The sequence below is a fragment of the Gambusia affinis genome, linkage group LG13 (genome assembly GCF_019740435.1).
Source record: "Gambusia affinis linkage group LG13, SWU_Gaff_1.0, whole genome shotgun sequence".
Lineage (NCBI taxonomy): Eukaryota > Metazoa > Chordata > Actinopteri > Cyprinodontiformes > Poeciliidae > Gambusia > Gambusia affinis.
Genome location: NC_057880.1, coordinates 26997463 through 27021731, shown reverse-complemented (window position 1 = coordinate 27021731; position 24269 = coordinate 26997463). Strand labels below are relative to the sequence as shown.

Here is a 24269-nt window from a genome sequence, read left to right as displayed (position 1 = left end):
TTTCTAATCATTGCAAAACGTTTGAAAGTTTTCATTTAGGGTAAAAACTGGATCTCCAGTTAGAGGTGGAGTTCCTCAGGGCTTCATGTTCGACCTCATTTTAATTTCTGATCTATTGGAGCTGAAATTTGTGGTTTTGTTGATGACATAGAGTCTATCCCAGCTAACGGTCAAGTTTCTGTTCACACTGGATGGATCGTTCCCTAACTGAACCAAAACCAAATAGAAGGACTTTATGGTACCAACACAGGAGCACCGTTCCCATCACCAGGTCCAGTTTTAAGTTTTTCTTTAGTACACAACCCTAAAACATCACTAAAGAAATGCGAAACAAAAATCATCAAAATCTGAAGTAATCAGTGAATCCGTCAGCGATGAACACATTTCTAGTAAAGCGCTAACAGGGAAATTAATTTCTTGTTTATCACTTTTGCTAATTTTGAAAATGTTTAACACATTCAGCATTCCCTCAGTTACTTTATCTAATTTATTTGGCTGTTTTATAAACTTTCTGTTGAATAAAGTGGGAGAATGACTGTATCTGTATATTATCTCCAGCTGCAGATATTCCCACAGAAACAGCAGAACGTCAAGTTTATCTGCAGAAAATGTGTCTCACCTGAAGAATGAGGTTCAATGATTAGCCAAACTCCCAACTCTGACCCTGACCTCGACTCTGACCCCGACTCTGACCCCGACTCTGACCCTGACTCTGGCATTACAGATTCATCAGGTCTGTTTCTGCTGTTTCTGTGTTTATAGGTGAAACAAAGAGGAATAAATCAGAGCAACGATTCGGTCTGACTGGGAGAAACGAGAAAAATATCAAACCACTCTGGAAATTTCCACAAATAGGTCAGAAAAAGTTATTTTTGAGAGAAGGCCGTTCGACATGACGGCTGGGTAGAAGAATGAAAGGCCTGTGGCTGAATGAAAGGCCTCTGTGTCGCTTAGCAGAGCCAGCCGGAGGTCTCTGGCTCGACACCCAGCAACTATTGTGCGATTATTTTAGAAAATGAATGGTCTGAAATCTGCTAAGTCAGCCTGTCTGCGCGCTGATTGAAGGCATAATGGTGGCCTGTTGGTGGGTTAATGACTGACAAAGGGCTGCTGGCCCTGGCCCACATCTTTGGTTTGTTTAACAGGAGACAAGATCTGACCTGAATCGGACACCTACAGAGGCTGTGGGGAGAAAAAGGAAAGTCTGAACACAAAAACTTCAAGAACAAGAAGATTTCAGCTGAGACGCCCAACAGCCCAACACACTTCGACTTCCTTTGGTTAAACTCCGCAGGAATCTGTAACCTCCTTAAAAAATGTAAAGAGGAAACCCGATGGGACTCGGTGGTAAACATTTCTTAAAGATCTGAATGAACTGGACCAGGAGAAATGTGCTGAGCAGCAGAACCACACTGGACTGGTACCTTAAGCTTTACATTTACAATAAGATGTGACTTTAAAATGTATGTTTTAAAGTTTATATGTATTAAAATCAGTATGTTAGTCGTTCTTTAGCTTATCATTGAAACTAACTGATGTTTACTTCCATCTTGTTGCCCTTTGTGTTTCTGGATGGGGGTTGACCTTGGGCTGTTTGTTTGTTTCTGCCTTCGACCCGCCTCCCTCTGCCTGATTCTGCCTTTGGGAAACCAAACCTTCCCTGGACTGGATTTGTCTGTCTCATGGATCTTCTCTGTCCTGAACCTGGTGATGCGGACCAGGACGTCCCATCATGGAATCCCCCCAGAGCGTCCACTATGTTGATCCGATGAAGCCGGCGCCTCCAACGCACCGAGTCTCTGATGACATGAAGCATCACGATGAACGCAGAATGTGTCGAAGAGGCTACAGAACTGGGATTATAGGTGGTAAATAAAACTTTAGAGCACATTTCAAGATAAAATATAAAATACTTCAGTAACCAAAATGAACAAAATGAATTTAAGCAAAAACAGATTTAAAAAGAGGAATTTTTCACTGAGCTCCACTGAGTCCGCTGACCTGAGAGTCACAGAGGAAAAGGTTCCTTCGCTTCAACATCAGGGCCCTGATGGGGCCTGTATTGGGCCCACATGGGGCCCTGGGGGTGAAGGGATGTAAAACTGCTGAGATGTAAAGTGGACAATATGTTTGCTACACAGGAACAGAGCAGGAACCGGGTCACTGTTCAGAACCAGCAATATTCAACAAGAAAGATAAAAAAAATAAAAGTAGCATTTATTGAAAATCTTGTTCCCCTTAAGTAGTGTCCACTACTTTATTAAAGATTAAAAAATTTATCACCAGGATGTAAATTAATTTCACCATTCAACCTTATAATCGATTTTCTTATCAGCCTCAATGAGACTTTCAGAATAAAACGTCTGACTCGGTCTCTTTCTGTATCTGACATTTCACCACCGACTCAAACAAATGAAGACACGTTCAGCAGCCGCTTTTATCAGGAGGCGTGAGCCTTCGTTTGGGTTTATTGCAAATATCTGTGGAGTCACATCATTGTACATTACACAGCAACAAAAGCCACAGCGGGTTTACAAACTGGGTCATGCACGGGTCAGCTGCTCCTCCTCCAATCCGTCCTCGTTTAATTTAAACACCTGACCAGAGAAAATAATTACACCTCAACAAACCCGAGAACCAGTTTGAACTATTTTCAAATGGATCTTCTACCGGGTCTTCACTCCTCCACTGTATAACCTGACACAGTTTGGTCCATTTGACGTACAACAGAACCGAGTCAAAGTCAAACACATTTCTGAGTCTGTTCAGAAACCAGCCTTTAACCGGCGGCCCGGTTCTGGGGTTCTGGCCCGGTCCGTCTCTAAGCAGAGAGCAGCTCCAGCCCCATCATTACATAACATAAAGGATCCATTGTTGGCTGAGTGAATGAGTGACCCAGATTAGAGCCATGTAAATTTGGACGGTGCAGCCAGAGAAGTTTCTCAACCGTTGCCTGGATACGGCAGTTGCTATTTGGGACTTTGGACTAGACAGTACCGTAGATTTAGAACCAACACAAAAAAAAAAAACGAGTATAGTGGTAGAAACAGCTGAAGGTTCTGGGCTGCAGACGGGTGGAGAAGCACCTGGAGTCTGGAGAAGCTGCTTCTGTGGCTCTGAAGTGAAAACTGAACGTTGAGCAAAGATCTTTTCCAGACCACAGGATGACCCTGACCCCAACCCCTCACCCAACTCTTACCCTAACCCACACCCCAACCCTGACCCCAACCCTTACCCCAACCCTTACCCCAACCCCAACCCTTACCCCACCTCTTACCCTAACCCTGACCCAAACCCCAGAGAGCCTCTCAGGGAGCCACTGAACCAGAGACCCAGATTAGAGCCGGGCCAGTGGTAGGAATAGATCCACCACCGCTGGTTACTGGAGTTTATCCTGCTGAACTCGATGCTTCCAGCCACCAGTGATTAACCAGTGAAATCCAACTGGACTTAAATAACCGCTGGTCATTAACTAATCATAACTACTAAATGAGATCAGTGGTGTGTTTGATGTTCTGATGTTTCACATCTAAACTTTAACACAGAAATGATAGTAAACATGTGGTTGTAGTTTGGGATTTTAAATCAAGTCGGTCCAGTTACTGGACTGGGAGACAGTAAACTGGGAATCCTGATCATTTCAATCAATCAGAGAATTTATTGAGTTTTATTAGATTAATTTCAGGATTATTGGTTAATATCGGACTCTGATGTTATTGTGACTGATTTGAAGACTGTCCAATATTTAGATGTGCCATCAAAGCTCAGCATCTTTTCAAGTTATGCATCCAATGTTGCATTTCAACTCCCAACTTTAATGTTTTCCGTCAGAAACCAACCTCTACATCTAACATGGCCGCTTCACAGAGATAAACATTGTTTTAACTGATTTTCTTTTTAATTCAATCTAATAAAATAATTAACACATCCCTGATTTTCCAACCTGAAACTGGAAGACGAATCATTTCTAGATCCCAGGTTTTGATCTCCGAGGTAAACCGAACCCAACAAGGTGAAGCTTCAGAGAAATGGGTCAGTAGGTTGGGTTGTCAGTAGAACTGGTCTGATCATCAAGCAGAGCGATCGATAAGTGGAAGCTGTTACTGGGAAAGGTGTGGATAAAGTGACAAAACCAGTTGGACCCGGACTGGACGTCCTGAAACAAGGAGTAATAATTTAAAAGCACCAAACAAACAAACAAAGCAGCCCATCTGGAAGACGGTTCCTCTACCAGCCGGTCTGCAGGCTCCTGAACGTCACACCGACAAAACACCACAAAGCAACACTTCTGCTGCAGCCTCTGTTCAATCAAACTGGCCGCAATGTCAAAGGGAACAAGCCACAAGCTACGTCTCGTAATATACAAAAGCATTCTTCAGAGTAAAGCGTTCAGTCGTAACAGTGTGCTGCAAACAAAGCAAATAAAAAAACATTTCTGGAAATCATAAAGTGTCAGACGTCAGGACTGCAGCATGACAGGAAACGTTAACACAGTTATGTCCAACAAGCTAGCTTACTTACATGACCTTTACCTTCAGTTAAACCTCCACACCTCCATTCTCCTGATTAATCCGTTTATAACCAACAGTGTGCGAATAAACAGGACCAGAAAAAAATATTCAAATCAATACCTGAGAAACAATAAAATGGAGCCTCTGCAGCAGAAATGGGAACTTTTTGCAAAAAGCAAAAACATGTTGCATGAAACACCAACTGGAAAACACTGTGACTCTAATATAAATAATAATTAGCCTTCCTGGATGGCAGCCATATTTAAATATATGGGGTCAGGTGTGCAGAACTCAAGTTTAAGATGATTTAGTTTAACTTTACACCAGATCTTCATCATCTGGAGCTGGAGGCATTTATACTTTATGTCAAAAAGGTTCTCAACTGTCTTTATTTCTGTTCAGAAAAACTGATCACGGTTTGTAAATCAATAGATTTGGAATCAAAATTGTTGGAGGCCATGTTTAAATCCAGACTGGCAGCATTACAGGAGGATGTCATTGAGTTTAGTCTTCAGGCATTTCTGTTTGCTTTCTGCAAAATCGATCCTGCCTGACGTTGGAGGCTCCACCGTTTTCACCCACTGATGATTGGACTTTGTTACATTAAAACAGGAATTTTTAACCTTATTTTCACTGATCAGAGACTAGTCAGACTTTTATCCCAGATAACATCAACAATACTGTGCAAAAGGTTTATCAATAAAACAAAACTTTAAAACTGTAATAGGTTTTACCATCGATCTACAACAGGAACGGACAGTAAACGGCATCAGGTTTGTTCTCTTTAAGGCACTTGGTAGGCAGAGAGTTTCCCAGCCTGAAGAATCTGCTTCAGCTCTGCAATCAGGAAATAAACATATAAACTGCGTAAAGCTTTTGCACAGTGTTGCAGATCAATTTGGTTTGTGTTTATCAGGTTGTTAAAGCAGAACCAACAGAGTTGATGTGGAAATGAAGTGATTTGTTGAACCGTTGTTCAGCTGTTGGGTTAAAGCTCCGGTCTGATCTGCCTATCAGGAGACAATGGGACCTGCTCAGTTTCTGATCCACAGAGATCCACAGAGATCCCCGCAGTGTGACAGTCTCTGTTGGTGTTCCTGTCCGCAGGCCCTTCACTCCAGGCCGAAGCCTTCGGCGTTGGAGATGGCGATGGTGAGTTTGTGTTTGAGCTCCTTCCGCGTTCGATACGGAGGCAAACAGATCTGGTTGAAGCAGGTGTGAGAGATGGGCAGCCTGAGGAGACAGAGAGGAAGTTCAATGTTAGCAAACAGCAACGGGTTAGAGAGCTGCTCCTCTTTCAGCAGGATAAACTTGAACTCTTCTGTCTTCAGAACCACCATCTGTCCAGAACTTCTGCTTTTTCTACAAAGTCGGTAGAAACCAGATTCCAAATTCAGAATAAACCATGTCCGAGGAAGAGGAAGTTACGGCTCTAAGCATTAGCATTAGTTCTGCTAACGCTAACACACTATATAAACATGGTATACAGTGGAAGCTAATGCTAAAATGCTAAATCCAGTCATTTGTCATAACAACTGCTACATGGTGTGTGTCCCCCAGCACACAACCCATCCTCCATGTTGGGGTCCCTGCTCCCCTCCTGACCAGGGAACACCTGGTTCCCTCTGAACCCGGTCCTAAACAAGCAGAACCTTAACCCGAGCTACTTTCACTCAGAGGGATTTACGCATCCAGAGGAACCTTAAGGTCCAGATTAGAAGCTTAAGAGGAAAAACAAGAAAATCCAGCAAGACATGAAGGAGGCATTTTAATGAAGCTCAGTGGATTCATGGCAGCATTCTGGCTACTGGGCTCACTCTGATTTTCTATAGCTCTGACACAAAGACCAGCAGTCTGTAAACACGACACACACACACACACGCACGCACACGCTGGTTTAAGTGGTGTGGGAGCTAAGCTGCTAAATGGGCTTTAATTTCCATTATCGAGATAACTTTTATCACACTGAAATTTTTTATTGTATTTATTATTATTCTTATTACAAAAACATATTATTCCCACATTATTGTTACGCCTGTAAAAGCCATAAAGCCTTAAGCCAACTGTTCAGCATGGTGGAGGAGGGATGGTGATGAGGGCTCAGTTGGGGCTGCAGGACCTGAAAATGATCCACCTGATCATCTTGTTGACGTGTTTGTGATTAAAAACATTCAGAAGTCAACAAGCTGAAGAGGTTTTGAAGATGAGAAAAACAGAAAGAGGCTGATCTCTCCTCCAAAACAGCAACAGCAGCAGCAGCAACAACAGCAGCAACAGCGGCAACAGCGGCAATAGCAGCAACAGCGGCAATAGCAGCAACAGCAATAGCAGCAGCAACAGCAACATGCCGGTGAGCGAGTTCACAACTTGAACTCTGTGAATGTAGTTTTCTTTATGTGACACAATGGCCTCCATTCTGGGGTCTCGTTATCTGGGAGCCCCTTGAGGGCCCAACCCATACGGGTGTGTGTGTGTGCGTGTGTGTGTGTGTGTGTGTAAGAGGATTCCTCCAGCAGCGCTATCTGTATATGTGCAGCTATAGGAACATGACCTGGTCCTGTTGTTTGGTCATATAGAGGCCCGGCTGCTCATGTGTTTTTAGTGTGTGTGTGTGTGTGTGTGAAAGGAGAGCTGTTTGTCAGAGCAGCGTGGGTTCTCCCACACACACACCCCCACAGGGTGTTTCAGAGTCTAACACACAGCTGAGATCAGACCTGCTGGGCCCCCGACCATTCACTGAGCTTCAATGCTGTGGAAAGTTTGTTCATGGGAAAACATCCAGCCCAGCAGACATCTCATAGTAAACAACCAGCTGAGCTACAAAGCTAAAAGCTACAAAGCTAGGACATGAAGAGAAGCTAACAGGTCACAATTTTAATAAAGTAAAAGATGAGCTGAAGATGTTTGAGGTCGTTTTGTGTCTGAAGGTTTTAGTTTTTATTATCTTGTGTCAAAAGGCTTACATTCGTTATGGAGGAGCAGGAAGGTTCTCTGGTTTTTAAGTTTTATTCCATGGATTGATGAAGGGACATATTGATGGACATATTGATGGACATATTGATGGACACACTGATGGACGGTTGGACGTCCCATGAACCCACCAGTCTGCCGGAACGTCGATCTTACAGATCTTGAAGTTGAGGTCGGCCATTCCTGCGACGGGAACGCGGTCGCTGCCGGTGGCGAAGTGCAGAAGCTTCTTCTGCAGCTCCAGAGGGAACGCCAGAACCACGTCCCAGAAGAACCTGCAGGAGAACCAACACACCCTGCTTACTGGGCGCACTGGGAACCAGGTTCTGGTCCTCAAAGTGCTGACTAAGCTCAGAGTCAGACGGGCTGCTCAGTGTTCTGACCCATTTCTAAGCGGGTCAGAACCGGCAGATTCTGGACCGGCCCACGTCTTACAGCGAGCCGAACAAGGCCAGAGTCCGGTCGGTTCTGGTCCGGTGCAGGTTCTGCAGGAGGCGTTTACCTCACAGTGGCGTCCATCTTGCTGTAGCCTTCATACTGAGCAGCTTTCTGCAGCGCGCTCATGTCCAGCTCCGGACTGCCGCACACCAGCATCTCCACCTCCTCCGGCCGCAGCAGCTGGAGCAACAAACACATGAACACATGAAGGCATGAAAAGGTTTCATCTGGGAGAGTTCCTCTACTGGAGACAAAAACACCGACGATGTTCAGACATTTAAACTCTTCCTGTAGAGACGAAGCTGCAGGTTTTAGGGCTGAAATGAAGGATTACTTTATTATTCTGACAATTAGATGATCAAATCTGATTTAAAATATCTCACATTTTAACCTTTTATTCAATATTATAAAGGATACAAATAAACAATTTAATTTCTTTTTAAATTATAAAATAATATTTACTGCCTAAAAGTCAACAACATTCCTTTAGTGAAGGTCTGAAGGATTCATCAGCAGCTAAAAAATACTTCTGCTGATTATTTTGGGATTAACTGGCTGATAACTGGATGTAAACCAGATAGAGATAAAACTGCCACCAGAGGAATTCTGGGTAAAACAGATTTTATATCTTAAATTATGATCTTAAATACAAATATGTTTATATATTGTTTACACTTTTGGTTTAAGAATGTTGAATGACCTTTTATTAATGGACCAGAAGTTGTAAGAATTGCTTCATCGACGGGATTTGAACTTGCAACTCCACAGTGACAACAAGCTGCAACATTCGCCGCTGTGCTAAAATTCCCAGAAAGACCAAACTCACTTAGCAACCGCTTAGCAACGAGGAACAGGAAGTACAACATCATCAGAGTCGCTCAGAGTCTGAAAACAACCGAGTCGTCAAACTGAAACTTCCTGTCATAAAGGCAGAATGACGAGAAAACGAGTCGGATGTGGATCAGAACCACCAGATCAGAGAATCAGGAAGAGGAAGATGCTGCTGATGATGAGTTAATGAGTAAAGGCTGAAGACTCCGACACGCCCACCGACCTGCCTTATCACATCCTGGAGCCGCAGGACGTGACCCACAGCATGGAGGAGAAAAACTGAGCCGGAACCGGCAGAATCTGGGTCAGAGTACGGCAGAACTTTGGATAAAACTCATTTTTATTATTTTACATCAGATATGAGAGTTTATGGTTCTTTAGTTTCAGATTTCTGCCTTAAAGTGTTTCTGAATATTTAATCTTAGAGTGGAAGAAGTTTGTCCTTGTCCGCTGCAGCCAAGGTCATGGGAAGTAGGTCTGGTTCCTCAGCGCCCCCCTATGGCCGCCAGAGGAAGTGCACATATAATAACTTTGCTGCTCTTGGATTCAGTTTTCATTTGGAAAACTGGAGTCAGATCCTGGTTTTCAATTGGCTGATACCTGAGAGATTTATGTTAGAATAATTGCTACATAAAACTGAATAAAAATAATAAATATTACACCAACTCTGTTCAGCTTTATCTACTGCGCTAAATTATTTCTATGCTCCTAAAAGAATTCTCTCTTAATGAGTTTGAATAAACACAAAGGCTAGTCAAACTTTCAGTAAAAGCAAAAGATTACCAAGAACTAACCATTAACACAATCTATAATCAATAATGTATATCTAAGAAAAGAATGAAAGGATCTCCTGTTGTTTTTCCTCCCAGTGGGAATCCAGCCGCCCTGCAGAAACTTTCTGACCCACATTCTGCCTCTCAGTGTGTCCATTGCAGAGAGCAGAAATATGATGATACTGGTGACCTTTAACCCTGAACTATAAACAGAGTCGGACAACAAACTCTAATCATCAACAGTTCAGTTAACCAATAGAATAATTTATTTCCTGTGTTGCTGCACAGGAAGTGATCAGCTCTGACAGGAAGAAGACAGTTCCTCAGTTTAACGGCGAAACGATGAGAAACAGACGAACGTCACCAGAATGAGGTCATTAAATTAGACGTTTGACTCACTTCCTTTTCTTTACCGTTAATGTTGCTATATTTAAGGTCTGAGACAATAATTAGAAAACATCTTTACATCAGATAAAATTATTTAGAAAACCATCAGAAAGCTGCTAGTTGCTCAACATCCCACAATCCTCTGCTGCATCACTGTCACATGACCAACCGGCTTCGATACCGACGTTACTGCTGCTATTTACACACACTGAATAAAAAGACACAACACTGAGTCAAGTTAAATCACACGTCTCTTGTTTTCACTTATTAGAATTACCAAAATTATTTCCATTTGCTAAATGCCAGAACATTTTTTGTAATTCAAGAAATGACAATTCAGCAGATTAGTTTAAAAAAAGATATTCAGGCTTTAATTAGCATATAAAGACTGTTGGAATTAATTTTGATAATAATAATAATTTAATAGTCATGATGTAATCTGAACAGCCTTAATAAGAATTAGAAAGTGTCAGAAAAAATGTGTGCACCCGGCTGTTTCATATGTTCACACACACACACACACACACACACACGCACACACACACACACACACACATTCTCTCTCTCTGAACTAACCATGAGGGCGTCGGAGGCACACACGCTGTGGAAGCCGTGGTAGAAGGCAGCAAACTGTTTGTAAATGGATTTATTCAGCAGGAAGTCGATGTAGAGCTGGACGTACTCTGTGGAAAGAGAGCGGAGGGATTTTCATTATTCCATTACCAGGTTCCACCATCAACCCTGCAGCAGCCGCTTCTCTGGGCGACGCTGGCAGAAAGTTACATCTGAGCCCCAACAAGAGCCGCTGGATGGAAAATGAGTTCATGGTTCTGAACAATAGAGGCTTTGACAGCAGCCAGGTCCGTGTTTCTGCCAGGGAGAAGAAACGGAGAGCTGGACGTAAAACATGAAGATGTAACTCATTTCTAACTCAGTTTGAACCAGAGAACTTTTCTTTATTGCTATGTGGAAAATAAAGAAATATCTCAGCAATATTTAACAAATCTCCAGACCTGGTGGACCTTTGGGAAGGTTCTGGTCTCTGCTGAGTAAAATGATCAAAACCTAAAGATTTGATCAGTGCAGAGACAGACTGCATGTCATCAGGAAGATCTTCTAACAGCTACATTATTGTGTTATATGGAGAAAGGTGAGGCTTTCCCTCTAACATAAAGTGTCCTGATCATCTGGTGACTGGAGGAATGGGAGAGCTTACGTTGGCGCTGTCGTAACAGTACCGGCCAGAACCAGACCAGAAACTGCAAAGTCTAAGAATCTGCCAGAACCTTCGTGCTTTGATTTACAGTCTGAGTCACTAGAGCTCATTCCCAATGCAGTGAATTACAGACAGACTGGCCTCGCCACGTTGTAGCTTTAAATCACTTTGTAGGGTGTTGGTTTGATAGGTCTCTAGACAATTACCACTTCCTGCTCCTCGTTGGATAAATCCTTAACTTTAAATTTCTCATTTTAAGGTCTTAGGTTTAAATTTGGAGCTGCAGTTTTTAGGATCTGAAGTTTCTGGAAACAGACTGGAGCATGGCTGCGGTCCAGTGACCCAGAGCTTCCCTTCCTTCCTGACAGAGGAACTGAAGTGACTCCTGAGTGTTTTCATCTTAATCCTCTGAAGGCGGTTTGCCATCCCTGTTGTCGCCATGGTGATAAGCTGCAGTGGCGTGCTGTGCGCTCTCTTCTTCACCCCTCATGTGCTTGTTGTTTTGTATGATTGACTCCGCCTCCACACACATGCATTCTGCATTTCCTTCTCTTATTCTCAGGAATGAATATTTACAGAATGCCAGAAATAAAACTTAGGACGGGGACGGCACAAAATAGATTTTTTGTTTGAAAACAAAAAGTGTCTAACATTTCAACTCTCCTGAAACACTGGAAATAGGCACCAGTCCTCATGAAATGCTAATGCTAGCTTTAGCTAACTTATCGAGCTAGATATTAAGGCAGAAATTTGAATATGTGCTCATTTACCAAATGGTAGCAATAGCATTAGCATGGTAAGAATAATCTGAAAAGCCTGGTGAGTGTGTGGTAGCATTTTTCATACCAATCTAGAATATGTAACTCTAGGCCTAGTTGTTAGCATGACAACATTCACGTGTTAGCAGTTTGAGGTTAGCGTCCTCCTTTTAGCAGTTTTCAGTAGACATTTTCCCAGTGAACTGATCTCTGAAATCCTTGAGCTGCAGCTCAGGAGAAACCAACCTTCAGTAGTTTGAACTTGGACATTATCTGAAAATCCCAAACATTAGCTGACAGCATCAGCACCAGCTTGCTAACATTAGCATTAATGTTGTAATTGTAAATTTGGTATTGAGCTTACAAGGAGCTACATAACATTTAATATTTAATAAATCAGTGAAATCATTGTGTTCAGGCATTTTTAATGAGCCTGAAATTCCCAATCATTAGCTGTGGACAATAGCATGCTAACATCACCAATATTGGTTAACATTTTCTCAGTGACCTCACGAATACAGTTCAGATTAAACCAATGGGTAGCTTACAATGTCAGACATGTTGGAAGTTAGTTTTTTTTCTTGTTTATACACATAAATTTGTGACCCATTACTCAGTGAAACGGTGAACAAATACATCATAAACTCCTCAAACAAAGTAGAGGATTCTGGAAGCTGAACTAGTAGACTAATATAATTAGAAACCATATTTACATTCAGTTTAAATAAATGCGTCTTCAGTGGAATTAGTTTATTGAAGGTAAATACTCTGTTGGATCCAAAGGTCAACTGGTGGTTTGTGTTATTCACAGCTGAACTGTTCTGGTTTTGCTCAGACTCACCCTTCCTGTTCTGCTTGGTGACGGGGATTTTGTCTCCTCCGGGTTTCAGGTTGTAGGATTTGACAACGCCCATCTCCTCTTGGAACACCTGCAAGCAATAAAAACTGTTCAGTTTGACCAAATGACTGAATCCATATCGATTTAATCAACTTGATCAACTTCATTTATGATGGCAGCGTCCAGACCGTTTAGAGATGACCTGGTACTGATGATGGACATTGCTGAGTTTTTTTCATTTTGATGTTTTTCTAACAGACTAAAGAATCTAAATCTAAGATCTTAATGTTATACAACCAGAATATTACAGTGAAGTAAGGTAAGGACTTCCATCAGAGCAACAGAAGCGTTGGCTCACGCTCCCCGTCTGGTTTCCTGAGCTTTCTGCAGTTTCTGACTGAAGAGGATTTAACACCATGTTGACCTCACATGTCGACAAGAATCCAGGAGGTCATCGAGGTTCATCCGGGTTACAAAAACATGCACCAATTTTCATTATGTTTACTGAAGGATCTGAAAAGCTCTGAGGCACATCAGACCATTTCCTGAGTTTTATTCTTCATTTTCTGCCTCTGTATTTGGTTTGTTGTTCAGATAAGGAACAGAAATAAACTTTGACTAAAGTTTTATTCTGATCTGAATCCAGCTCTGGCAAAACTTGGATTACAAAAGGTTTCGAATTTAAAATGGTACAACTTTTCCACGGTTCCATGTTTATGTCACTAAATTGGAAAATGAATAAGTTTATTTGCATTCTGTGGATCAGGATTGTGTTTCTGCTGTGGGATCTGGATTTAAAGGGTTAAATTAAGTTATTAAGTTTTGAGAAGAAGTGAAATGAGTTTAAACTCTGATATAAATGGAAAAGGCAGACCCAGGTCAGACTCTGAGTTCTGCAGGTCGGTGGAAACGTTGCCACAGTGGTGCGACTGTTAGCAGCCGTCCATCACACTGGGGGCTAAAATAACACCCCAGCTCAGGGCTTTACATATTCTGTCTTCCCACATGTGCTCCATATTTATCCCCACTGCAGCATCAGTGACTCCATTATATGCGGCGGCGCTGCTCAGTAGCAGGTCTTGTTCTTAATGCGTGCTGTCATGATTTAGAGGAGCTCTGCAGTGCGGCTGCGACCCAGTGGGATTCAGATGCAGACTTGAAACCGTGCGGCGGGAAACCAAACAAAATCCTGGCTGAGGTCAGGTGTATTTCAGTGATTTTACCTGCACAGGTAGGGATGGATGTGGTTGAACCCTGAGGAGGACAAATCACTGCAGATCAGGAGGTACAGGGATCATCCTGTCCCAGTTCAGACCCGGTAGAACCAAAATCTAAACCTTTGTCAAACTAAATTAATCATTGTATAGAGGAAATATTGATCAGGGGGGTTGATTTTTCTGGATGAGTTACTGATGCCACAATGCTTCACATCAGTAAGGATGTTTCTCCTCCTGATAGTCCGTTAGACCCGGTCCAATTGGAACCAGAACTCCATCTTCTGCTCCACCTCCAGCTGCTGTGGTTCTGAGTCAAACCAACCTGTTCCCCTCCTGGCCTGTGGGGGCGCTGCACCAACAACCACTGAAGGAAACCACACAAAAACCTCTGAAGACACTCAGAGCAACTTCCTTCTTCACCAGATGGAAACAAGATGGAGGCGTCAGATTTTAGTGTTGGAGGATTTCTCTTTAGTCTTTGGCTGAAGACCAGGAGACATTTCTGCTGCTAGCGCTAGGCTAGTTAGCTTTGGTTGGATTTACCCAGAATGCCCTGCGCGGTAGTCCACTTCCTGCTTTTTGGAGCGGTCCGATTCACATATGAATTCAAACCCAACCAGAGCTCTGTCTAAATGTGACCGTCCTCCAGAGATCCTCTACCAGGTTAAAGTCTGGACTCAGTTTGGAAAACGACTTTATCACATCCAGTCAGGCGAAACATGCTGGTCCAATTAAAAGATTACTTTGACTCTAAACCTGCCAGCTGTATGAATGCTCTTCAACTGTAACATGACCTTCCACTGATACTTTGGTATTCATATTTGAGACATGAGCGACTTTCTAGTATCACAGCTTTAAAAAGTCAGTTTAATCTTTGCATTACTGAGAAGCTGAGTCATATTTAGAACTATTCCAGTTCTACTAAAAACAGAACTGATTCCGTTTACGTCAAGTCTTTGTCGTTTTGGGTGTTTTTTTCCGGCTCCATATTAGAAGCTTTACTAGCTGCTCACCTGGAAGGTGAGGTAGAAATCCTCCTCCACGTTTCCCTCGTAGCTCAGCAGCTCCGCCAACCCGTGAGCCAGGTCCTGCAGACACACGGATGGAAACTCCTCATTTTGCAAGTCAAGTTTCACACTTTTTCATGCATTAGTGGGGAAACCACACATTCCCACCTTTACGTTTCAGGTATGTAAACAACAACATTCTTTAAGGGACAACGAGCCTGAGATACTGCAGAGTTTCCTCAGCTTCAGGCTGAGCTTTAACTTTTCATATCGTAACAATCTGTTGTTACTCTTTATTTTACAAATGTAAGACTTGTTGAGAAAAAATAACTAAATCTCATTTTGCTGAAGGACGTCTGGGTTACTGTTCTGTAGAGGACCGGAAACTTTAGGTACTGAAAGATTAAAACTGATATCCTCCAGTTATACAACTACTTGGTCTATCACAGCCTCCACAGTGCGTGTGTGTGGGTGTGTGTGTGTGTGTGCGTGTGTGTGTGTGTGTGGGTGTGTGTGTGGTGACTGGCAGAGTTTGACCTTCGCAGTCAGGAAGGTTTTGGATGCATTGCAGCCTGTGGATCAGGTAACTGTGAGCGACTGGAGACACTTCATCTTTCTCTCAGTGAATTCTTACATCAGTCGCATTGTGTTCTGTTCGGTCCGTCAGCACTTCCAGTCTCTGCTGCAGAACACGGGAAGCAGCTGCTTACAGTCGCTCATTGAGGACTAGAAATATTTAGCCTGGCTCCAATAAATGTCAACGCATAGTGTCAAAAATTCAACATGAAAGGTTGATTCAGAATGCTATCTCCCTTTTAAACAGATAAAGATGTTAGTGAAATATCTTTGAATTGATGCATGATTCTATTTTTTAAATGCTCTCGGCCAGATTGAGGTCAGGCGACAGGCCAGATCGCAGTCAGATGCACTAAATAACTGGCTGACGACTAAACCAGACGTTTTCCTGCCTGACTGACGGCAACTTGGAGAGCTGCTAATGGGACCGCAGCTAAACAATCAGCTCACTCTGGCTATAAGCTAGCTGGGAACAAAACCCAAAGTTAGCTATTTATAATATCAGAGAAGCATTTCACAATGCAGTCAGAGGGAACAAAAAGGATTTAGGAGGTTCCTAAAATGGACACTGAGTTATCTACGCACGCATGCCTTATGTTTAGACAGGCTAACGCTGCAACAGGTCAAACTGAAAGGCCAATTTACTGTAGGAGCAAAACAGGCCTCAGAAGAGAACAGACATTTTAATCCGTATCTGTCATGGAGCGTCTTTGATTTGGAAGTTATATCCGCCTGATAGCTTAGCAAAGTGGGTTCCAGTTTGTATGTTGGTAACAGAGCTAACTATGCTAACAGGATGCACAGTATTAGCCATCCTAACAGAGCTAACTATGATGAAAAGGCTGATTTGCTTAACCATTTGAAGTCAAGCTAGCAAAACAACATGCGCTAACACCACTAACCATCCTAACAGAACTAACAGAGCTAATGGTACTAACAGAGCCAACGGTACTAACAGAGCTAACTGTACTAACAGAGCTAACGGTATTAACAGAGCTAACGGTACTAACAGAGCTAACTGTGCAAACAGAGCTAACGGTATTAACAGAGCTAACTGTACTAACAGAGCTAACAGTATTAACAGAGCTAACGGTACTAACAGAGCTAATGGTACTAACAGAGCTAACGGTATTAATAGAGCTAACGGTACTAACAGAGCTAACTGTGCTAACAGAGCTAACGGTATTAACAGAGCTAACTGTACTAACAGAGCTAACAGTATTAACAGAGCTAACGGTACTAACAGAGCTAATGGTACTAACAGAGCTAACAGTATTAACAGAGCTAACGGTACTAACAGAGCTAATGGTACTAACAGAGCTAACAGTATTAACTACAAAAGCAGAACAAATCATGCTAAAAGACGTAGATGTGCCAGAGCTAACTGGGCTAACCGTTAATTATGGTAACAAATAAAGTATTAACATGTGGAAATCTAACAAAGTTAAGCAAGTTTACAAAGCTAACATGAACTAATTGAGGTAACCAAGCCAACAGAATGTGTTGGTATGTTTAGTCATTTTTTCTTTTTTTCTCTTTTAACCCACATCTTGTCAAAGCAGATCATATCGTAATAGACGGCCAAACAAACCCAAAATAGTTGTGGTGACGCAGGTCGTGTCATTCACATGCATGTTTGTTTGGTCATTTTCTAACTCAAATGTTTTACATTTCACTTTGATACTTAAAACTATACATAATCTACGTTTCTTTAAGTTTTATAAAGAAACTCTGATCATTTTAAAGTTGTGAAAATTACACAAGTTTCAAAATTACAAACAAAACAATAAGGAATTAGTTTAAAATGTTATTTCACCAGATGTGAGTATTTTTAAGCTTTGCACCATTTCATATGCATGTGCTGGTCATGGACATATGGAGAAACAGAAGAATAAAGAAATGAAGAATAAATGCTGATCTGCACTTCTGTTTAATCAGCAACACATTAAGTAGAACTGAGTCCAAGTGAAGATAATCTGAACTGGATGGATTCAAAAGTCTGACTCTGTCTCCCTCTGGTGGTCAACTAAAGAAATGCTTTTTCTGATCGAAATGTTAGATATTAAGGAACAAAACTCAAATTTATTTATTTTAAACTGAATACTTTGGTCACAAATAAACAAGTTTATCAGTTTATTGATCCTTACAGGCATGACCTGCTGCAGGTCGTCCAAGGTGGCCGTTGCCGTGCCAACAAAAGCATTAGGATCAGATGGTACAGTGGGCGGAGTGAGCAGCTTCCTGCAGGAAAGCAGAGGAGTATTATTCAATCTGGCAGTTGGTGCAACAAACAAGGTGAATTTAATAAAAGAGGGAACCTGTTGTTACCTGTAGCAGTAGAGAGGGAAGTGGATGTCCAGAGCAATGCTGTTGTAAACCGCTAAGCCCATCAGCTGATAACACACAGCGTTAAAGACAGAAACACACTGCGTGTGCAAACATGAGATAAATAGGTCTGCTGCATGTAGACGGCTCAAAATATACACCTAGAAGGAGGAGAAGCTTCTGGACTAAAAACAGAAATGATATTTAACGTTCTGTTGAGTTTAGAAACTATTTTCTATCATAACAAGGTGCTGGAAAGGCCTTTATGGACTCCACACTGTCATTACTCATTACGCAGCTAAAGCCAACCCTGCCAGGATAAACAGGTAGACATGATGAACGGACGGATGGTATTCTTCTTCTCCTGCATTTCATGCAGACAGACATGAAGCGGACTGGAGTATCTCAATGCTTCTCTGTGGGAGTCGCTGAGGCTCTTTCTGTGGTCCATACTGTGAGAAGCAGCCCTGTAGACCAACGATTCGTCCACCTGCAGATTTTCTTCTCCCACTTCAGTATGAAGGGCGGCGGCCCAAAACACACACTCATAAACCGCTCCCAGATGCCACATGTGGTCACCATGTGTGCTGAGGTTCTGTGAGTAGGCTCGGGTTCTGTGCTTGAACTGAGCGGCGCTGATTGCAAGAAGGTGACACACACACTCACACACACAGAGGTAGCAAAGAAAAAATAAACACACACTGTAGATTTACCACAACCATTATGGTCATTATAGCCAGAATCATGTGGGCCAGACGGACCAACTGAAGGGTTTGCTGCTCATACATCTTCCTGAAAGAACCTCTGGTCATACATCTTCCACGACATTTAATGAAACGTCTTCTACAACCTCTGACCACTCGTCTTCTACAATGGCTGGTCAATCGTCTTTTACAATGTCTGGTCAATCGTCTTCTACAACCTCTGACCACTCGTCTTCTACAATGCCTGGTCAATCGTCTTTTACAATCTCTGGTCAATTGTCTTCTACAATGTCTGGCCAATCGTATTCTACAATCTCTACTCTGACTTTACAGAACATGAATAAAACTGCAGTCTCTCTCTCCCTCCTTTTCTTTCTGTTCCTCTTCCTGTCAGCGCTCTCTCTGTGTTTCACATCACCTCTCTGGTTTTATGTCTTTGTCCTTCTTTTTACCAGGCAGGTTCTTTTTACTGGACTGAAATCCAGACGAGCCTGTTAAAAAGCTTCAGCCTGCAGATGCTTAAACACATTTAGGGTTACTACAGTTAAAGTCAGTACCATCGGTTCCAGTCATGCACTTTCTCCTGGGTCTGCTGGTAACTGGATAGATGGAAAAATCAACGAGCCACAAAAAACCAGAAATCATTAATATTTCAATAAATGAAAAAAAGTTGATTTTTGCTCTAGATGTTTGTTGAAAAAACTGCAACTGAAGGATCTCTTTAAGCAGCAGACTGAAGACAGATGGAAATGTAGAACTGTGCCTAGTCCAAGGTTCTGATTGGACTTCAAGAATTCATCGGAGGTGACCGACAGTTTCCACGAAGGTTTTTATTCAAGGCTTAAATTCTTCTCTCTGTTTCTGGATGACGAAAAGAGTCATGCTGTGGGCTCCAACTGCTCTCCAGAAAAGATGTTCATTTCCATGGCAACCAGTGATGTAGCCTTTTTGAATCTGTCACAGGTGTTTTGACCTTCATAGCGTAACTTTCTGTTTGAGGTTAAAACTTTTGGATGGTTTAAACTTTCCAAGCAAAGTTCACAGTTCTTCTACAGAACAGATTAGATTAAACCTGACAGAAGTTAAGAGGCATTTCAGAATCTAAATAGATTTTCTTTTCAGTTTTTCGGCCTTGCTGCTCTGTATTTGAGCTGTCATCGTACTCAGAAACAATCTGCAGCTCATTGGAACTTTCTGTTCTTTCTCCTCGATATATTCGATCCATCTGTTTCACCTCACACTACACCATCACATCACTTTCTGTCTCCTCCACAGTTTGTTTCAGGAGACACTGCCTGGCTCGGCCCTCCAGAGCCTTTCTAATGACCGAACAGGAACAAAGCATGATAAATTAGCCTTTAGAACAAGCACACATGTGGAACATGCAGGAACACCCAGAAGCAAACAGCCGCTCCTCTTCCTCCTGCCAGACTCAAAGCAAACAGCCGTCTGGTCCGGGATCCTCTCATCCCTGCTGCTTCACACTAAACCCAAACCAAAACCCTCCAGGTTTCAGCCTTCCATGCAATGAGGGTCTAATACCAGAGCGATGAAGGTGTTAACAGGTTTATGTGTGTGACCATGAGTGATTTAACTGCTCACAGAGAGCTGGGCAGGAACAGGCAGCTATGAGGTTATGTAACCTTTTGACAGCTCCCAGCAGGCCTTTCACCGCGCCTGGAGAGCTCTGGTTTCCTACACACACGAAGGTAACACCACAAGGCAACACACATGCATGTTCTCCATTATTCAGATGTGAAGGAGATGTTCCAAACACACGCCACTGTGTCCCGGATCCGTCCCGGTTCTGAACATTCGTCAGTCATTACGTCAGTCTGGGCTGCCATTTTATTTGTTGCCAGCAGAGTGCGCCACCTCCAGGATGGATGGAGTCAATAAAGAAGACAAAGCAACACAAACATAAAAACCCAGATTTCTCTGTTACAGAAGGATACAGTCCCGACCATCTGGAACTCAGAGTAGTTGTCGCTCTTCCAGCTGCTGAACCAGTGGCAGCGCGAGTCCTTCATGAAGGTAAACATCCCTGGAGCAGAAACAATTTCCGTTAGAGCTGGACGGAATAAGATGGAATAAAACATCACAATTAGAATAACCTCCTCTTGCAGCAGATTCATTCATTAGTTTCTGATTGGCTGACTAACGTCCAAACTAATCCGCCTCCGACTGGTCGGGACGACGGCGGTCTGAGCCAAGAGGAGGCAAACATCTGGACCAGAGCTTCACATCTCTGAACCACAGAAACTGACGCTGCTCCACACATAGAGGAGCCTGTGTGTGAGGGGTTGTGTGTGTTTGCATACACCTGTCTGTGCAGCTGTGTGTGTGTGGGGGTGTGTGTGTGTGTGTCAGAGTCGGGGCTTCCTCTGCTCGGCTAATGAGGGGAACACAGCTCTCATTGACGTCCCTCTGGCAGCAGAAACACAGACGACCGCAGAGAGACGCAGCAATGATGGAAAGAACAACTTGACCAGCGGAGAGAGAGAGAGAGAGAGAGAGAGAATGAGAAAAAGAGGGCGAGAGAAATAACACCAGGAAGGAGTGAAAGGCACAGATGCTCTGACTAATGTTTGTTTGGTTTAACTGAAAAGATTCACAAGCAAGAAAAGAAACATCTGGCTGGAAATCCAGAGAACTTAAATCATCTTCTCAGATTCATGAAGTCTGTTGCTCTACAGCAAACCTTCAAGTTCAGATGAAGATATTCTTTTAGGAAGAAACATTTTAAATGAGACATCAACTGGGGCCTCTGCATTATCTACATGGTCCAGAGTCCTGGTCCTTCACCTCTATAGCGCCACCCACAGGAGGACGAAATTGGAAAGAAGAAATGAGAAACAAAGTCACTGACATCTATTCATCTGGCTGAGATGTTCAGGACTAACCCGAGTCCTGAGGTCGGGTTCTGATCCAGAATCATCTCTGGGTGTGAATAACAGAACAGAGAGACGAGTGGAACCAAGAAGGAGAGGAGAAAACCGGAGCTGTAGGATCTGAAGGAGCTTGAGTTTAGAGATCAATGTCCAAGTTTCCAGAACCAACACGGTCTGCTTTCTTCAGCGTCTGACACTTATTCCTCTGATCCAAAAACTCTCAGCTCAAATCCACCGAGGCCACCGGCTAATAAAAGTGTTCTTTCCATTTTTAGCCAATAAAAATGTTATTTTTTTCCGCTTGCTTTCAATAAAGAGCAGCTTCTCTTTCCGTTGACTTTGCATCAGCGAGGATTTCCCTTCCAGATTCCCAGCTGCTCCCTGGAAACCAGCGTTTCCTTCAGAGAAGGTTGGACCTTCTGGACCCAGCATTCACTGATGACCCATTCTGCTCTTCTTAAGGTTTGTTTTCTTCTGTTTCTCCAGCTGCCTTTCTAAATCTTCAGATGTGGGGAGTTTCTTTTGATCTTAAAGACTCTTATTGATCTCTATAACTTTACGACACAAAGTTTTATCATTCTGAAAGATCCATCGATCATCACCATTTCCTGGACTGATGGAAGGAAATGTTTTTGGACTCTACTGATAAAAGGTTAGCTGTAGCTTAAAGCTGACCTTCAGAAATGTGCTGTCTGTGTGGAATCTCACCGTAGTCGGTGTGGAAGATCTGGCGAACCAGCAGCAGGAACCACTCCTTCGTCAGACCGCCCATGTCAAGCCCCGCCTCCCCGACAAACGTCACCCGCAGCTTCTTCTTCAGGTCGCACCGTTTCCTCATCAACTGCACGGAGACACAAACAAAGATTAAAACTAATGTTTTCCCTGCTGCTTCGGTGTGATATTTTATCACAGAGCTGTCTGGGAAGAACAGAACCATGTGTGCCGAACATGACGGATTACAGACGTTTGGTGTGAACCTCACACAGAGGAGGAAAGACTTCAGATTTACGATCTGGATTCGGCCGGAGGGAGAGCTGCAGACATTCCTGCTAATCTTCAGGCTCTTTATATTCACAGACCTCTCCCACCCACTGTTCCCACGACACTAATTAGCCTTTTCCCCTCACTGGAGCATCAGGAAAACCGACTTTTCTGCTGGTCTTCTGATCCTCACACATCCTGAAACTCCAGCTAATGTCACCTGGTTCAGGGTCATCCTCATCCTCCATATAGACCTTTTCTACTAGAACCTGCTCACTTTGACCTTTCCATTACAACTGAGTACCTTAATGTGTGTGGGTTCACTAAAGCATATCAGAGCTCACTGCCTGTGAAAACCACCATTTGGTCAAAACACTTCCAGTTTTTGGGTTTAAACCACTCTGGCTGTTTGATGGTAATCGCATCACAGTGTTTTAAGCTGCTCACAACGTTGTTTTGGTGTTTGCGTAAGCAGCCATCGACAGAGTTGCTCTCGTGACCCCGGCCTTTAGCCAATCAGGGACAGACAGTCTTCTGATGTCATGACTTGGTTCCATTAGGACCTCAATGTGGTAGGTACTAAAAAAAGAGGCTAACTGATACAAATGGAAGACCCTGGCAATCAGGTTGAGTGGAGACGTAGTCAGACGTAGTCAGGCCTCGTCTCCATGAGCCGCCACAGTTCTCTGCTGTTTTCTGAAACCACCTTCTGCATGGACCATCCTCAAACTAACCAGGTATTGTGTGTAAGCGATTTGATTGGCACCAGGAAACATTTGTTGATTGGTCCATGGATTTACGTCAACAACAACTCAAGCACCATTTACCAGCCAAATCAAACCCTGAGGTCCAAACCTGCAGCGCCGGAGGAGCGGATACAGCGTTGACTGGATGGGCAACCCGCAAAGAACAAACAGAAGAGACTGGAGAACCGGCTGCCTAAGATCACATGAGCAAAGTGACATCATCAGTGGGTCGACCACAGCCTGCCATGGTTCTCACCCCCCTCCACCCCCATATTCAGACACACACACACACACACACACACATCATGAGGAACACACTGCCAATGGAGACACGCCCGACTTGGCCAGAACCAAACCAAACATTAACCAGCTAGACTGGAGCCTGGGTTTCACTACGTCATGGAGAAAAGGATCATTAGGATTCTCTACAGGTGAAACTCATTTCAGCTTCTAGTATACAAAATCTACTTCCTTCAGTCATGAACATACACAGAGTGATAAAATCTAGAGTAAAGGTTCTTGGTTCAGATATTTCTTCACCATGACGGAGCTCCAATCCAAATCCAAGACCTGAAGTGTAACTGAAGAGTTATTCTTCAAAAAAAACCAACCCTGACACACCTGAACTCTCCCACCATCAGAAAAACAACCGAGAATGTCAGTTTGTGTTCTGACCTCATCCAGCGAGTCGCTCAGGAGTTGTGCTCGTCGAACTTTAATGTTGAGGAACAGCAGGTTCATGTCCACCCTCTGCCTGCGGGACACTTTGCTCACCAGGCTTAGCTGAGAAGCAGACAGACGTGTCTTTATCTGAACAGACCCTGAGCAGCTGATTCCTCACTGCAAGGTTTTAAATCCTCACCCTGGCCTGGCTGATCATCTGCTGCTCCGAGTCCTTCTGGATGATGGCTTTCTTCACCACAGTCGACAGGATGAAGGGGAACTGACAAAAAGAAAACCTGACAGAGAGAAGAAGAAACAAAATGAGTGGATCTTTTTCCTCAGAAACATTTCATTCCTGAGTCCCTCTGATGTCGGATCCAAACTCAGCCGTCCTTCATGACCTGGATCCCCCGACACGCCGGCCAGGGAGTTCTTTC

General features: G+C 43.2%; 1 protein-coding gene across 3 annotated transcripts in view; it reads right to left on the bottom strand.

Annotated features, from left to right (window-relative positions):
* Positions 1-4306: 4306 nt before the first annotated feature.
* The window catches only part of hectd2 (HECT domain containing 2), a 35705-nt gene continuing 15742 nt past the window's right edge, over positions 4307-24269 (bottom strand). For all 3 annotated transcript variants that reach the window (XM_044136972.1, XM_044136971.1, XM_044136973.1), the window contains 12 exons: positions 24032-24128; positions 23845-23952; positions 22151-22283; positions 20507-20595; positions 17851-17915; positions 17670-17763; positions 14953-15027; positions 12726-12813; positions 10487-10593; positions 7984-8099; positions 7613-7756; positions 4307-5744 (listed from right to left, as the gene is read on the bottom strand). In XM_044136972.1, the coding sequence (XP_043992907.1) occupies positions 5624-5744; positions 7613-7756; positions 7984-8099; positions 10487-10593; positions 12726-12813; positions 14953-15027; positions 17670-17763; positions 17851-17915; positions 20507-20595; positions 22151-22283; positions 23845-23952; positions 24032-24128 (1237 nt within the window). In that variant the 3' untranslated portion in view covers positions 4307-5623. The remainder of the gene's footprint in view (positions 5745-7612; positions 7757-7983; positions 8100-10486; positions 10594-12725; positions 12814-14952; positions 15028-17669; positions 17764-17850; positions 17916-20506; positions 20596-22150; positions 22284-23844; positions 23953-24031; positions 24129-24269) is intronic.